The 16,797-nt window shown below is 51.8% G+C and overlaps 6 protein-coding genes across 6 annotated transcripts; 2 read left to right on the top strand and 4 right to left on the bottom strand.

The window, feature by feature from the left end:
- Window positions 1-348: 348 nt before the first annotated feature.
- Window positions 349-930, bottom strand: PG994_001396 (uncharacterized protein; the record flags this gene model as incomplete). The annotated part of the gene is made up of 3 exons (XM_066852805.1): window positions 349-603; window positions 681-754; window positions 849-930. 3 exons carry the CDS (start codon window positions 928-930, stop codon window positions 349-351), a joined length of 411 nt encoding a protein of 136 aa, XP_066720946.1.
- A 2,526-nt stretch (window positions 931-3,456) lies between these two features.
- Window positions 3,457-6,497, top strand: PG994_001395 (glycoside hydrolase family 65 protein; the record flags this gene model as incomplete). The annotated part of the gene is made up of 4 exons (XM_066852804.1): window positions 3,457-3,526; window positions 3,607-3,874; window positions 3,930-4,190; window positions 4,352-6,497. The coding sequence occupies 4 exons, from the start codon at window positions 3,457-3,459 to the stop codon at window positions 6,495-6,497; spliced, it is 2,745 nt and encodes a 914-aa protein (XP_066720945.1).
- A 503-nt stretch (window positions 6,498-7,000) lies between these two features.
- On the top strand, window positions 7,001-8,858 carry PG994_001394 (uncharacterized protein; the record flags this gene model as incomplete). Its single annotated transcript, XM_066852803.1, has 6 exons — window positions 7,001-7,355; window positions 7,426-7,504; window positions 7,580-7,712; window positions 7,766-8,291; window positions 8,358-8,431; window positions 8,514-8,858. 6 exons carry the CDS (start codon window positions 7,001-7,003, stop codon window positions 8,856-8,858), a joined length of 1,512 nt encoding a protein of 503 aa, XP_066720944.1.
- A 1,032-nt stretch (window positions 8,859-9,890) lies between these two features.
- On the bottom strand, window positions 9,891-11,558 carry PG994_001393 (uncharacterized protein; the record flags this gene model as incomplete). The annotated part of the gene is made up of 1 exon (XM_066852802.1): window positions 9,891-11,558. One exon carries the CDS (start codon window positions 11,556-11,558, stop codon window positions 9,891-9,893), a length of 1,668 nt encoding a protein of 555 aa, XP_066720943.1.
- Window positions 11,559-12,669: 1,111 nt separating this feature from the next.
- Window positions 12,670-13,030, bottom strand: PG994_001392 (uncharacterized protein; the record flags this gene model as incomplete). Its single annotated transcript, XM_066852801.1, has 2 exons — window positions 12,670-12,840; window positions 12,917-13,030. 2 exons carry the CDS (start codon window positions 13,028-13,030, stop codon window positions 12,670-12,672), a joined length of 285 nt encoding a protein of 94 aa, XP_066720942.1.
- A 1,990-nt stretch (window positions 13,031-15,020) lies between these two features.
- On the bottom strand, window positions 15,021-15,355 carry PG994_001391 (uncharacterized protein; the record flags this gene model as incomplete). Its single annotated transcript, XM_066852800.1, is given in 2 exon segments — window positions 15,021-15,091; window positions 15,103-15,355. The coding sequence occupies 2 exon segments, from the start codon at window positions 15,353-15,355 to the stop codon at window positions 15,021-15,023; spliced, it is 324 nt and encodes a 107-aa protein (XP_066720941.1).
- Window positions 15,356-16,797: the final 1,442 nt, after the last annotated feature.

The following is a 16,797-nucleotide window of genomic DNA, read 5'->3' as shown; positions in this document are numbered from 1 at the left end:
CCCCTCCCCACCCCCCCCCTTCGTTTTCTAAATGGCCATCGTGTTGTCTAGGTGAAAATCAGGGCTTGGGGGAATCGATATTGGCTTTTCTTTGCAGCTTGCACATAAGTAAAAGAAGAAACATTCATTATTCGGTGGATGTGCTGTATTCTGATCAGAAACGGACAAGTTGTCCTCTCTGAATACCAGAGCTATCATCAGTTTCCTATCGTCATCAAGGAGGGAATAATCAAACCCAACGCCTTGCCTTCCTATCTCAGCCCTAACTTTCACCCCATGAAATTCCATTCGTATCATACGATGGACGGAACATCAACGCTGTCTCCGGGAGTGATTCCTTTCGGCGGCTTAATCGTCGAGAATAATGACCTCCTCTGACTTAATCTCCTTCTTTACCTCTGGCTCCGGCTTGATATGGTAGCCCTCATCGCCCTCCGAGCCGTCGTCCACATCGTCATGGTGGTTCTTAGCTCGCTTCACTGCCTTTCCAGCAGGCGTGCTCTGGGCACCTCGCTTGGTGACCTTCGTCGGGGGATTGGCCGGAGCTGTTCCGGGCTTGGCCATATCGATGCCGAGACGCTTCTTGATCGTGCGGAACCGGGCCTGGAGCGATTCGAGCAGTTAGTGATATTCGTTAATGGGAGTACATGGGATCAGCTGAGTTGAACAAGATCACCTACCATGGCAGTTTTGCCGTTATTGTATCCGGCATCTCGGGCAACAGCATCCCAGTCAACCTGGGGCTGGGTATTCACTGTAGCGTCCATGGATTAGTCCAATACACATTCCCGGGTCAAACCATCCTTCCCTCGGGTATTCTAAGAGGCTGGGTTCAAGATGGTGCTTACTGTTCTTGACGATGAAGTAGAAGAATCGAGTCTCCTGGACAGTGGCCTTGGGTGTCTGGGTGGCGGCAGTGCTGGAAGACATCGTGAAATTTAATAGCCGGTGATGGGACGGAAGCCGATGATGGGACGGAAGTTCCGGTGTGATGAGTTTTGCGTGAGAAGTTCGAGATCGAAGTGCGTTGGCTAGAACTTGAGGACCCGAAGAAGTACTTTGGCTTGTGAGAGGTTCGAGACCGACGTGCTTTTGCTTGTTGCTGTTTCACAATACAAGTTGCGTTGCGGGTTGTCAGAGATGGATGGGGAATTTCAGTGTTGATGAAGATAATGGACCTATGACAAAAGAACAATGCCTCCTTGGCAACTAGGAAGTCAGACACAGTTGGTTCACCGGGTAGAGATAGCAACGAGGATGTGCATGTTTTTCCAGCTGGATCGTGGGGCTAATAGTCGACGATATACTAGAGATGCAAGTGTTAATAGTCGACGATATACTAGAGATGCAAGTGTTAATAGTCGACGATATACTAAGTAGAGATGCGAGTGGCTCCGCAACAAATAACAAAGGTTGAGTTAATGAACACGTCTACAAGATACTTTTAAACACTGTCTATGTACGAGTGAATATGTGCCGCTCAAGCATCACCTGAGTCGGTCCGGAAATATTAACAAGTTAAAGGGGAAGTTATCATCACACGATAGGTTAGCGAATGCATACTCGAGCCACTAGCGTGTGTCTAAGAATATGCTCTAGATAATCTAGTCCACTAGGAATTGAAAGCAATTTGTGATATGCCGGTCCATGTTTGTGCAACTGCCCTTTATCTCTATCTTCCCTTATATCTGTCTTCCCTCATTCACATCGACTATACCACTGAAGAACCACCGAAGCGTTGTCATCTTGCCGCAGAACACCAGGTCTTTCACCCCTAACAACAACACGAGACTCGGGTCAGCCTGCTGCAATCCAGGCCTACTCGATTTCACCTAGGGCGAGAGATCTCCACTAGGTTGCTATCCATACGTCTACAGTTTTTCCACTAGCCGATGGAGATAGGCAGTTGCATCCCACTTGATCAAGAGGATGAACACTCATACAACTCATCAAGCATACATGAGAGCGTCACCTTCCGGTATCATGATTCCACGGCTTCAGGCACTGCTTAATCGACCAATGAGCACACCCCGGCAGCACTTTGCGTGGGATTATGCCACTCGTGTGTGATGTGCATTATTCCGTATTATGGAAGAATGTACGAATACCAGCCGCAGCTCCAATGTGTACTGAACATTTTGTCCTACCTGGTCAGAGGGTATAGTCGTTGTCGTTTCTAGCCCTTTTACCATCACTGACGAAAAGGAACCCTCGTCAAATTATCGAGCCACGAGATTCAACTCTGCAGCACGACGACGAGACCGAAAAGACACGGCGGCAACCACGCGAGGGTGGCTAGGAAGGTGCCGCACTCTACGGGGAAAGAACCTGCGACGAGCGAAATATACCTTCGGGAACACCACACGATACCTTGACCGGAAGACGAGGAACGCCGACGCCGTGTACAACGCCGTTACGTACCCGATACGTTTAAATTCCGAGTGAACCGGTGGGCGCTCGTTGAGAGTATTTGGAATACAGGATGGGGACAGGGTGACAGGTGTGTACGGTGGCTCGGGACGACGGATGGACGAGGGGTAAAGCAATGAGAGAAGAGGTCCCTCAACCGCCCGCCGGGCATTGTTACGAATATTCTTCTACTACCGGACGAAAGGAAGACGTAGTAATAGCGTAGGCTATTATGAACTTCCAGTGAGTTCCCGGTCGACCGAGGTTGTGGAATAGATACAAATGTATTTAGCCCGGCACGTCCAGGTGCCCCCTCGGAGGCTAGAGGCATCTATCTGCCTTGCAGATGTCTCCCCCGACGTTAAATAGTACAACCACAATAACAAATTCTTGCCCTTTGATCCCTCAAAACGCTTTACATGAGGTTGGACAATGTGTTTGGCAGGAGCAGCCTTAGCTGAATGTTTACTCCATGTGACAAAGGGTCTATTGGTTTCTCATAGAAGGTGTCAGAGTAGACGGGGGTGCCGAGAACCCCCAGAGCGGGATGTTTGCAGGGATGCGGGTCTGGTGGCGAGGGGTTGCCGGGGTGCCCTCATTTCCCCAGGCCGTTGCAGCGAGTCATTGTCTGCAACAGGAATAATCCACAGCCAGAACTTTGAATAGGCCCTTGCTGGCAAAAATAAGGTGTGGTGTCTTCTAGAACGTTTTGATTTGGGCAACGCGGGACATGTAAGATTGCCTACCACTTGATTTCCTTGCATTATATCTCCTGCTAATCGCACAGTATAACGATAGCGGCAGCCTCTAGCCACGACTAGTAGGTCCTTTCCAGATGCCTTCATCATGTTTGCTGATACAGCTTCGACCACCATCTTCCGCTGAGGAAACCGAACTTCGATCAGTTACCCCTATTCTCCCCAGACCATCAACGCAACTACGTACCGGGATGGACCGTCTCCTGGTACGTCTTCTTACAGCAGCTACCCTCATATCGGCGACGGCACTCAATGTACCCGCGGACTGGGTGTCGTGGGACGACACGACATGGACGCTGAAGTCCGTGCTGCCGTTGCCGGGTACCTTCGCAGCATGGGTGCCACAGTCGAATGGGTAAGTACCTCCGTTTCAGATATACCAACCCAGCAGCACGTATAGCGTACTGACTTTATATCAACATAAGCTACATAGGGATAGCTCAAGGCTCTCTCGGTCCATTCTTTGAGCTGAGTCGGTACAATGACTCGGAGGGGTGGCCGTCGTATAGCAAGCCCCGGAGGACATTCGCAACCACTACGGGCTTCTGGGGCAGCGAGCCGAGCACCGACGAGTTGGATCCACGCGGAGAAAGCTTCATCTCGGGCCTACCCCATTTCACGGACCTCCTTGTTGAGGCTTGCGGCGATCTGCTGCATGGGTCTACCGACCTGGCCGAGATCAGTGACTTCGTTTCCGAACTGTCGTTGTGAGTAGCATAAGTGCATCGAAATTAAAAGAGGGACTAATCATCTCGGGCGCAGTAAAGAAGGCATCGCGAAATGGTCTTATGTATGGCAGCCGCCCAGCTGTACGGGCAATAAGACCATCTCCATCAAGTACGAGTCATTCCTATCTCTCGCGGACAGGCACCTGGCAACCGTGAAACTGTCGATTGCAAGCGGCTCTGGCCTTGACGATGTAAAGATCATCGACAAGTTGGACAGTCACAGCGCCCTTCGGACTTCCCCATCGAAGACAAACTACGTTCCGGGCCCTTTAGAGGTTGTTGCTGCTGTTTCCCCGTGGGTGTCAGCACAACGACGGCCTATCTACTGTCTACACTGGATGGCGACTTGTTATACAATGAGACTTTGGTAACCCATCTTGGTAGCAACCTCTCAGCTTACTCGCAATTGCTTCACATGGTATCTTTGAATGATACAACTGCTTCCACTTCTATTAGAAGATACACAGTCCATCCAGGAAGGAAGTCAGCGGAAATCCGGAAATATGTCGGAGTGGCTTCATCAGACCACTTCGGAGATGTTGCGGAAGCTGTCGCCGTCAATGCTGCCAAGGAAGCAAGAGCTAGGGGGTACGACACCGCTCGTTCTGATCACCGAAGAGAAGTCTCTCGATTGATGAATAGTCATGTTGTTGCGGATTTCCGTGATCCGACAACAGGAGAAATACCGAAAGACCCCATCATCCAGACTCTTCAAATCACCGCCATCAGCTCAGCCTACTACCTCTACACCAATCTCCTCCCGTGGGACTCGGAGGTAGGCTCGCACCCGGAGAGGTGTGCCGCTTGTAACTCGTTGCCCGTAGGAGGTCTGTCTTCTCAGGCGTACGGCGGCAAAATATTCTGGGATGCCGAGATGTTCATGGCACCACCTACACAAGGAACACATCCGCGACTCGCCCGACAGTTTGCCCAGTATAGAATCAATCGAGCCAAAGAGGCCAAGAAGAACACCGAGCGACATGCGCTGAAGACCGGTAGCATGCTTTACCCCTGGACGAGTGGCCGGTATGGGCAGTGCTATAACATGACAGGCCCTTGCGTCATGTACCAGTATCATCTAAACACAGATATTGCACTGAGCCTCCTGATGGCAAAGAACACGAGTGGCGATAGTACTTGGTTCGACAACAATGGCGCACTGGAGGTCGTGGACGGGATAGCGACGGGCCTCAGCGAGATCCTGACGTTCCGCAACGAGACCGGGACATGGGGGATCGACATAATGACCGACGCAGACGAGTACTACATGTTTGTTGCCGATGGATCCTTTACTTCCTCAGCTATCAGTGTCACTCTTGAGGCGGCCTCAGACCTTCGAACGAGGGATGGGATCCCCGTCGAGGACAAATGGGCCGAGCAGTTGGAAAATATGGCGATACCTACGTCGGACGATGTCGTGGTTTTGGAGTTCCGAGACATGCCCAACTCTATCGTATCGAAGCAAGCCGACGTGATCCTGTCTCACTTTCCGTTTGACTACAGGCGCAACTTTTCCATCGAGAAGCGACGACTAGCCATGGACTACTACTCGGTGCGACAAGACCCCAATGGCCCGGCGATGACCTGGGGTCTCTACGCTATCGCAGCAAATACTCTCGCCGACTCTGGCTGCGCATTCTGGACCTTCTTGGTCAAGTCCTTCCAACCATACGTCAGAGCACCGTGGTACCAGTTCTCGGAACAGCAAGTCGACCGCCCCTCCGTCAAGGATCCTCTCACCGGACAAGACATAAACCCCGCATTTCCTTTCCTGACGGGCCACGGCGGACTACTTCAAACATTCACGGCCGGCTTCCTCGGCCTGAAGGTTACGGACACCAACCTCGTGGTGCTGCCGTCCCTACCCCCGCAGCTGCAGCATTTCAAGGCGCCTATCCAGTTCTACAACGGAGCCGTGATCGAGTTCTGGATGAACCAGACCCATACGAACATCACCAGGCACGATGCGAGTCTGTTCGACGGCTTGGTACCGGATCAGTACGGCGCGGCCGACATGCCCATTACGATAGGTCGCAATGTGGACGACGAAGACGGGCACACTATACACCTGGCGATCAACAGGACAGCCACCGTTGAGAACCGCGGTCAACATAGAAACCTAGGCGTCGCGGGAAACATCCTTCAATGCCTCGAAGCAAAGGCAGAAGATCCCTACGCACCCGGGCAGTTCCCCTTCGCTGCAACTGACGGCTATGCGGGGACCGTCTGGCAGCCGGCATCGGGTAGCATCCTAGCATCCCTGACTATAAACACAACCTCACTACCGCCAACTCGTCTCAAGTCGGTTCAGCTGGACTTTGGCATGAGGCCCCCGAAGAGTGTGCGGGTCTTGCTGTCCAACAGCTCCACCTTTGACGACCCAGACACCACGCGAGAGATTGTCAGGGAGACGAGGATCACCATCACACAACCGTGGCAGCCTGACTCGCCAGTCGTACCATATGTGGGTAACATCACCGACATCGCTCTCGCGGATAATGTATGGAGTGGGCGCTTTGCCCGGCTCCAGATGGAGAGATGTTGGGTCGAGGATGGGGTCGGTGCCACGGTAGCGGAGCTCGCGCTTGTTGCGGCAGATTAGAGTTCATCTAGAACATCAGAATCCTCGCACTGTGTATCTTAGTACACCGGGAGTGACTGCACGCGACGAGTAGTATCGTAAGTCGTTACATTCGATGACCTTCTAAAGATGGATCGCCCGACTGAAGCTCCACTGCAGACGGGCTGCTGACTCTCGCTGTTGCATACTGGTATTCACGAAAGCCTGTGTATTGTTTGGGAGAGACAGGGGTTCGGCCTGGGCAACCTGGGGTTCTGTTTGGCAGGGACAGGGGCGCTTTGGGTGTGGGGGTTATGTGGGTACTTCTGGGGTTTCCCCAGTTGGAAGCCCATTACGTTTACGTTGACCATCAGTACTCGTCCATCGTTCGACATCCCTCCAACGGTATCCGGGAATGAGGGAATCAGGAGAACGGTAGAGAAGTTGAAGATACATCAGAAGATACCGGCGAGGTCGAACAAGACTCATTCTCGTCCCTCATCGAAACCGCCATGCATATGAAGAACACTTCAACATCCTGAACCATGGCGCATATCTATCTTTTAGCTGCAGCAGGTGCTTTCCTTCTGCATCTACTAGCCAGGCAATTCAGGGGATGGATTCGCGATCGGAATTTCTGCAATGCAAATGGGTGCCAGCCCGCACCTATGGACAAGCTCATTACTTGGCTTGACCCTTTGGGCATTGGCATCTTGTTCAAGCTCGAACGCCACTTGACCAATCACACGCTCTTGGAGTATATGCGAACGAGGTTCAAAGAGAACTCGTATACGTTCAAGAGCAGAGTGTTGCTGGATGACTTCTATTGGACATGTGAGCCCAAGAATATCCAGGCGATACTGGCTACCCAGTTTCACAGCTTTGGAGTGGGAATCGACAGTTAGTACACACCATTTGGCGTCGAGATTATAGCATGGAAAACAGGCTGATATATCGCTCTTCTATGTAGGGTACAACAACTTCAAACCCCTTATGGGTCATGGCATCTTTACGAGTGATGGCGCAAAATGGGAACAGGCACGCGCTTTGTAAGACATTCCAGCCGAGCTGCATTTTCTCTTCGCTGAGTCGAATCTAAGATCTGACTGAGTTTTCCATTGCAGGGTACGACCCAACTTCGTTCGCGATCAAGTGGCCGATCTCGAATCATTCGAGGTGCATTTCCAGAATATGTTGGCCAAAATACCGAAGGACGGCAATACACCTGTTAACCTCAAAGAGCTCTTTCAATGCATGGTCAGTAAAAGCGAAATACCAAGGCACCTTCTTTTACTAACATATTACGCTAGACACTCGACTCAGCCAGCGAGATGCTATTCGGAGAGTCGCTGAATACCCTTACCAATACCGACAGCGAGGTGGCCTCAGCCCAGTTCGCAGCCGCCTTCAAGAAATCGCAAACGGAACTGGCGCGCCGCTGCCGTCTGGGCCGCCTAGCCGACTGGAACATCAGCAAAGAGTTCCTGGACGCGTGCGCGGTCACGCAGCGGTTCGTGGACGACTACGTCTCGAAGGCCATGCGTCTGCGCGAGAAGCAGCTGCAGCCGGACTACGAAAAGGGGGGCCGGTACGTCTTCCTAGAGGAGCTGGCCATGGTGGTCGACGACCCGATCGCGGTGCGCGACCATCTCCTCAACGTGCTGATCCCCGCGCGCGACTCGACCTCGACGCTGCTGGCAGCAGCCATCTTCGCCATGGCTAAGGACCAGAGGGTGTTGCGGAAGCTGCGCGACGAGGTCAGGGACTTGAATGGGGTGCATCCTTCTTTTGAGACGCTGAAGAATACGAAGTACTTGAAATGGGTGATGAATGAGAGTAAGTGTATGAGGCAAACACCCTCGATGCGATAACAGCAGTAACTAACAAACCAAATCTTGGCAGCACTTCGACTATGGCCTATTGTCCCTTTGAACGGACGACAGGCCAATCGCGACGTGACACTTCCAGTCGGCGGTGTAAGTGATACTACCTCCTCATACACCAACCCAATACATCCTACCAAATGCGAGGGTTTTGTCTGACATATACATACAACAGGGTCCTGACGGCCAATCCCCCATCTTCGTCCGAAAAGGCCAGAACGTCGGCTTCTCGACGTACGCCATGCACCGCCGCAAGGACATCTGGGGCCCCGACGCAGACCAGTTCGTGCCCGAGCGCTGGGAAGACAAACGGCCCGGGTGGGAGTACCTCCCCTTCAACGGCGGGCCACGCATCTGCATCGGGCAGCAGCTGGCGCTAACCGAGGCCGGCTACACCCTCGTGCGGCTGCTGCAGTGCTTCCAGAAGATCGAGAGCCTCGACCACAGCGAGTGGCGCGAGGGGCTGGCGCTGGCTTGTTCCATCGACCAGCCGGTGACGGTGCGGATGGTCCCGTGGTAGATGGCAGGTAAGTAGAGATTGACTTTGTGGCCTGCAGGTGACTGCTTGGTCTGGGATCCTAAGTCTGGAATCGGCGATGGGAACAAGTGTTTGTTCCTTGGTCATGTCTAGGTTGCGGGGAGAGCCCGGCCTTTTCTGGTGATTTGGTGACATCGCGCCTATTCAGGGGCCGGTAGCTAAAGGCTCATGTAATATAATATATAAACCCTGCTTAGTTGACATGACTCGTGTGGCTCCGCCTCCCTTGCGCGGACCCCGTATTCTGATATCAGTACAGTACGTGTTCAGAAATATTAACCCCCCTCCACTGTTTCCCGAGAGCTTTCACCCTTTCCACCATGTGTAGCCGAGAATGTAGGCGTTATACTGGAAAGTTTCGGGGAACAGTGGAGGGGGTGTTAATACTTCTGAACGGGTACTGTACGTCGTACACATCCCCGGAAGATTTGAGTGACCTCGGCATCTTCCGCCGCCAAACCAGAGCAGTTTGAAGGACTTACGAAGCGAGAACTAGCATCATTTGCACCATGGAGGAGACAAGACATTCCCCACAACTATCCCACAAAGACTCAAGCCCCTGCTCCGGTCACCTTTGTTGAGTCACGCAATTGTGTCTAGGGTGGGAGCGACATTGGGAGAGACATAACGAGATAATGCCAGTCTTTCTTTTTTAAAGTTTAGATGTTGCCGGGTTTAAAGCCCCTTTTCTGCCGGGTCCTCAATTCCACTGGCCGTGGTTCTTTGGCTTCGAAGATTCAACAATAACTTCCACCTATGGGGACAAGGAACTTGCTGGCAACATTCATCCGCCTTGTTTTTGCGCGGCTTGTTCTCCTGGTTTCTCGAAGCTTCGATGCGGTGCCAAGTCAGGCAAGCATGAACTACATCTTGGAACGATCAAGGTGCCTCCAGCTAGATTCCCATAGGCTTCTTAGCTGCCGCCCAAAGATCGTCAGAGAGAGTGTATTCAAGACCGAAATTAGTTCAATGGCCATAGTTGTCTAAGTATTTATCTAGTTACTGGACAAGAAACTATGAATATAGAGATAGAAAAAGTTGAATAAATGAAGTGTCAACATCTCTACTATAGGCTAAACGCTGTTTCTGTCTTTCTCTGTTTGACTTTGATGGTCGCCTTCTTTGGGGGAGGTGATTTGTACCAAACCATTGGTTAGACGGCCGTTTCTTCTGGAAGTCGAAGTCGTAGTTCAACAAGATATGCGCAAGTAGCAACTTCAACTCAGCCGCTGCAAAGAATCTTCCAGGACAGCTGTTCCTCCCACCCCCAAAAGACAAGTACTCCTGGCTTGTTGTAACCCATGGTTGTCTCGCCTGTTTTAGCCGTGATGTGTCGTTGACATCAATGGTGTCCTGCTTTCCGGTATTCATCAGGAAACGAAAGGGGCGGAACTCGGCCACGTCCTCTCCCCAGATACTCGAGTCCATATGCATCTGATACGCCGGTATTCCCACTTGGTACCCTTTGGGAATATGTACCCCCGAGGGCGTGGTGACGCCTTCGCCCGCATTCACGATACGCAACGGCCCGACAGTGAGTACGGTATTCAGGCGCTGGCTTTCCCGGAACGCGCTGTCCAACTTGTGCATGTCGTCCAAGGCGCGCTTACTCCATCCACCGTGTGCCGCCAGCACCTGACGGATCTCGTCTCGCAGCTCCGAGACGTATACAGACCCGCGCTTGGTGCCAGAGCCGACGAGGTCGAGCAGGACGTGTGTGATGGCGAAACTAGAAGTGTGGACCGCGGCCGCATTGACGAGGAGCACGCGCGCCGCCAGGGTCTTTGGTTCCCACATGTACTCATCTCCCGTCTCTTTGGCTTGCTGCAGCGACCACTGCAAGAAGTCGGCCTTCTCTTGCCCCTCCTTGCCACCGTAGCCACGTAGATGGGCCTCGACCTCGGGAAGCGTCAGCCTGAACCATGTCTTCTCATACGCCCGGTTGGGAATCGTGATCAGCGGCGCCACGAGCCACCTCAGCGAGGCGGGGAACAGGCTGATAATTTGTGCAGCAACCGGAATTGCTTGGGCGTAGGCGACGCCGGCATCTAGTAGCTCCCGGCTGCGACACAGGGGAGCTCCGATGAATATACGGTTCGTGACTTGGCCAATAACCACACGCAGCGTGTCGAAAACATCGACTTCCTGCCAGCCTTCTTCATCGGATTTTGTGCCATTCCAGGCTTGCGGCATGGCAAGCTCTATCTCCTCCATTAGGACCGGTACCAGGTTGCCGACCTGCCTCGTGAGCTTGGTCATGACGAGATGCACATGGGCCTGATTACGCAGCGGGTAGACTGTCTTGTGCGCGGTTTGGAAGTGCAGGTCCGTCTGCTGGTGCATGCTGAGCACACTCTCCGGCTGGTCAATTAACCATTTGGCCTCGCGAGCTGGGAGAAGCACCAGCTTCCCCGGGCCAACAATGGGCACGCGGACCGTTTGGCCGGCGTATTGGAGTCGGTGCAGCTCGAGCGCCGACCTCAGATCAAGGGTGTTCCGCCAGGTTGCCCTGATGTAGGAGAACAGTTCTCCTTTCCTGGCATTGAGGATGGCGATGTCGGTTATTAGACTGGTTTTTGGCTTCGATTTTCTGCGCTCGTACATGAAATATAGTAGCAGAGAGACTGCTCCCAGAACCACAATCAACTGGGCACCCGCCAGCTCTGCGACTAGCTTTGACATCATTAGGCTTGTGTCGAAGTCAGAGCTTTACCCGTGCCGTGCCACAGGGTCGAGGATACCTGTGCCTAGAGCAACCTCCTTCATTCAAGCATCTATGTTGAAGTTACTTTGACCATGGATCCAAGAAGTGCGTTTTATCACGCATGCAATATTCTGCAGATCGTCGAAACCAGTGCCTAGGTGCTAGCCAAGGTGCTGGCCAAGGCAGCAGAATGCTACAATAATTAACGGGGCCGCCGCGGAAACGCCAAAGTTGAGCGGGAGCGTGCACTTGCTCGAAAGCATGAGCTCCGATGTCGAAAAGGGCGAATAAGCATCGACATCCAATCGGCTCTCGGCCGCCGAGCTGAGGCTACGCTAGGCCAACGAAAGGTGCTTGCAACTTTCAGAAAAGCTTGTCCGATCTTGGACGGACTCCGTATCGACGCGAAGTCGGTCTGGCAGGCGATAAGCGGGAGCCTAAACCTTATGTTCCACAAGTAATCATGACCTTTCTGTCGGCAAGAGCCGAAGTGACAGGGCGCTATACTATAAATAGAATTAGTACGGTACGATCCGTACACGTGCGCCTATTGGGAGTTTCTTGTTGGGCCGTCGTTAAGGTCTGACTTCGCGACTACCATGGTTCCGCATCTCGCCTTTTAGACCTACTCATTTCTGGCATCTCCTTCTTATCTTAGTCAAGATCGATTAAATCAATACACTTACTGGATTCTCTCAGGGTCTTTCATAGGCCTCGAATCTCTCTTCTCGTAGTTATTGAAGGTCGGGCGTGTTGGTTAATATGAAACTAGTCGCCTGTTCGGATGAGCCATGAAAAAATAGAACCCGGACCTCAGTAGCACGCGAGCATTATAGAAAACGTCTCCGGATAGAATACTAAAGTCTTGTGGGAAAACAACTGAATTATTATCGAATAACTTAGATGTACTTGTTCGTTTGTGTGTGTCCAGTGATCCCGTATTTTCTACTTGAGCGCCAGAATGTTGGTAGCTCAAAGTTACCCCCGCGCCCCTTACGATGAGCCTCTCTCAGCCTTAGCAATTCCAGTACACCAGCCCTGCTACACTGCATCTCACTCCTCGCTAACGTATGCCGTGATGCTCTCCTCCTACTGCTTGTAGCACGAGGTGCGGAACTGAGCGTTCCAGCCGCTGACGGTATCGTACTTGCCGCCAGCATTGCAGGCTGTGCCCGGGGTCAAGTTGTGGTTATCCACGCCGTCGGCTCGGTGGGCGTTGGTGCAAACGCCTCGGCAGTCCAAGTTGCCAATCTCCGGGTCCTAAAGAGAGAAATGCCCTGGTTAGTTCTGTTCCTCGTCTGTTTCTTTTTTTGGTGAAGGGAGAAGCTCTATTTACCGAGTAGACACAGCAGTGCGAGCCGTCATTAAACAAGCATTGGCAGAACTGCGCAGCTTGCGCAGTGAAGGCACTGGCGAGGAGCAGCGTGGCGAGAGACAGAATGCGGACCATGGTGGCGATGTGTTGCTTGATTAGGGCAGGATTAAAAGTGATAAAGATGGGTATAGAAATAAAGATTACTGTAATCTTTGATGAATGCAAGAGGATATTATTTGGATGTCCTCAGAAATGCTAAGATACCACTGGCACCTTTATAGAGCCGCGGCGAGATTGTGACAGCACGTCTTTAATTACTCCGTACCTCGCGGTTGTCTAGTGGTGGTTCCATAAGGTTGATAACGGTGTCATTAGGTATTTTCCTCAGCCCTGACCTGGACCCTGGCTTGAAGACCAATCCAATCAAAAAGAAGCCCTAGACCCTGCCAAAAGAGAAACCATATAATTTCGTAGTGTTTTGACCCCGGTATACTAGTCTAGATACAGCCAGTACTTCGTCGTTAATCCACGGACTGGCTTGACTGAACTCTCTGGCTAGGTTTCCTTTCGTCCGCTAGCCGACGCTGATGAATGGCGGCGCACGGTCCCCAACAGCCGGCGGGCTCAGCCGATATTTTAAGCTGGCTTTTTCCGTCCATCAGCCCGCTTGTTGTCCGGATTCAGCTGTGCGTTCCATAACAGCTAATACTGAATCTCTTTCGGTGATTTCGTCGACCTCACCACGGCCTCTTCCCTGCTGCCGGCCTTTCCGTGCTGCCGACCTCTTCCCTGCTGCCGGCCTCTTCCCTGCTGCCGGCCTTTTCCGTGCTGCCGGCCTCTTCCGTGCTGCCGGCCTCTTCCCTGCTGCCGGCCTCTTCCGTGCTGCTGTCAAATATAGATAACGTTCATCCGGAGCGTCCGGGGTCGAGCGCGAGCAATACCACACTCAAGTAGCTCAACGCATGCCAACGGGAGGACGGACGAGACATTCAGCCGAAGTTTACTTCAAATCAGCGGTCGAGGTATACGAAACACATCGCTCAGAGATCTAGCTTATATGCTTATAGCTTGAAAAGCTCCAGCTAGCTGACAAAAGGAAACGTAGCCTCCGTCTTTGATTTCTCTGTGTCTCAAATTTGAAAAGGACAACATGTCTGTCCAGATGCTTCTCTCCCCAAGGCAGGGGGTTCCCCAGGAGGCCTATAAGGTCCTCAATAAGGAGATGCGCCGCCTTTCGGATGACCCCGCTATTTAGTTGGCGGTGGTTAATGAGTACCCTCGCCTTTCGTATATGGCCCCTGACATGTTGACAATCCCTCATCTACGGCTTAAATTGAACGGCAGTTTAATAGTACCTATAGGATCTTCACGCTGCTGAGGTTGAGATTAAGGAGGCAGTAGTAGGGTGGGCGCAGAGTATTGCATCGTGGAGTACTGCCGGCGTCTCTACGCCGCAAATCCCATTACATTTATTGGTAGATGATGACTAGGAGGGACTGATTCGTGACACAACGTTTATTGGCGTTAAATTATATTATTATTATTATAAGTAGTACGCCGTAGGCCGAAGGCCTTCAGTACATCTACCCAATTAATCGTGTAATAAACCGTGCCGAAGCTGGACTAAAAATACAAGCTGCCGAATATTGGAGTCTGCCTCACGTGCTCGACATTACTATGCTGGTTCTCACCTACCAGCCTAGTGACCCTTTTGGGGCCTAAGGAGATTAACCAGGTTCGGGCGGTCCTCCTATCTCCACTGCCAGTTTATACAACGGTAGTCGACCAGTCCGTAGAAGCCACTTCGCGATCGCCCTCGCCGTATCCTTCTTTGTGGTAAGCGTAGCGAGTTCGCAGCGAGTTCGCAGTGGACAAGGCGCTAGCTGTCTTACCAGCTGCTCACGGCTTCTCTTAAAATCCTTACAGTATAGAATCAGGTGCTCGGCCGTCTCCCGCCCTTCACCACAGTTGCATAGCGGCGTAGGGACGTCTGGAACCCGACAGGTGAACAGGAACAACCTGAGTCCTATTCTTCCGGTGCGTGCTTGCATCAAGACCGACGCTTCGTGCTTGAGCATATTATCGTAACGACGGCACGCTCCCCAGTCTGGCGGCGATTCTGCAGCTAGTTCGCGGCAGCCTCGTGTAGGAGTAGCGGCCACTTTATGCCAAGCCGACGCTCCGTATGCGAGTACGCTGCGAATTACCTTCGTATAGAGCTCTTTCGCCCTTTGTACTGAGCATCCCCACGCCGACTTTGCGAGTCTTTGCCATCTTCGCTTTGATCTTCGAGATATGATCTTTCCACCGGAGCTTCCGGTCAAGCCAGACACCGAGGAACCTGGCCGACGTCACCGGCGAGACAATTGTGTCCCCTAGGCAGATTTGTATCGTGCAGGCCTCCCGCGCTCTAGTGAAATGTATAAGCTCGCTCTTCTTAGGTTCGAATTCCCGGGCCATCCTCAGTGGCTTCCCTTACTAGTCACAGAGTGTCACATGCAGAAGTCCCATGCAGAATCAACTGGCATGCATATCGGCCCCACGGAGAAGGCTTCCTTCCAGACGGTTACGGCGCTTAAAGGAAATAATGGCCACGAAAGTATTAATTCTCGTGTATATAAACCTCAAGTATCATCTCTCCAAAAGAGAAAAGAACCAGAGCCTCTAAAAGTGCCATAGTCAATTATTAGTTAAATCAGATCCAAGCCCTTCAGGCCCTTATCACACAGAGGATCGTGAATGATCGACAGTGAGTTGACCAACCGTCATTCGAACTAATTATAGGGAAGTGGCAAGAAGCCATGGCTCCCACCCCACGGAAATATAAGTCTGGAACGCTACAGCTTTTGCTTATTTTTTGACACACTTTGATAACGGCATATTACACGTTCGACCATCGAGAACAACATTCGAACAGCTTTGCTCCATCTCTGATAAAACCGACTTCTTCGTTGGGATAGCCAACAGTGGTCGTCTTTTGTTTCTTCAGATTGCTGGTTCTCTGCATATTGACCCTCAAGGGCTTGTATACGACGGCTCCAGAAAGCACAAGAGTCTGAGGCTGCAACCAAGTGAGCTATTGCTGCGTCTAATCTCTATCCCTTCCCTTCTGCATCCCGAGAGCATGGACCAAAGCGAAAGTACTTTTGGTCGATGTTATGAAAAGTTTGAATCGTTTATCAAAATAGATCTAAGCCAGAAGACTGTCATGAAACTTTTGCGCTATTTGAGAAATGAATTGGAAAAATGTAAGAACTCAGGTCTATATAAGCGGGGGCAAGTGTCACGAGCTGTGCCTAGGATTTTCGCAACAAAAAAGGAGTTGATGAACTGCTACCAGCTTATTCTGGACGATGTCTTAAGTACTGAGCAGTTGCAATATTTCACTGAGAAGTGTCTTGCGCTCGCATGGGTGCGCCTTCACTTATGGAACCTGCTGTGTTCTTCCATCTGGATAAGACTCTTGGATGAGAAGGGTACGGATACGAAGATCTCTTCCTCATAGCCCAGTGAAGAGGTGGGCCAGTCAAACGAAGCAAATATTGAAGATTATGTATCAGATTGGTGCACTGACGAGGAGGGCATCTCTTCGGAAGGACTTGTCGATGAGTGGAGCGACTCCGAATGGTGGACAGATGACGACGAGCTTAGCGAGACAAACCGGTGGTTACGAAGCAGAGACCGGATGACCATCATCAATCGTAACGGGAAGAAATTGCAAGGAAATGAAACAGACAGCGAAGCTAGCTGGTAATGATTTCTATATAGGTACGCTTGTCCCTCAAGAGGGGTTGCCTCGAGTGCAAGGTAATGCCACCAGCGTCTTGCGAACAAGCCTCCTTCATCCCGTGGCTGCTCGAGCTAGACGTTTCCAGACGAGAACATAAATCGATATGTTCAAG

This window comes from Apiospora phragmitis (genome assembly GCF_038363925.1).
Source record: "Apiospora phragmitis strain CBS 135458 chromosome Unknown utg000002l:1.0-5516284.0:1.0-5523493.0, whole genome shotgun sequence".
NCBI classification, from domain to species: Eukaryota; Fungi; Ascomycota; class Sordariomycetes; order Amphisphaeriales; family Apiosporaceae; genus Apiospora; species Apiospora phragmitis.
This window is presented reverse-complemented; position numbering and strand designations above follow the sequence as displayed.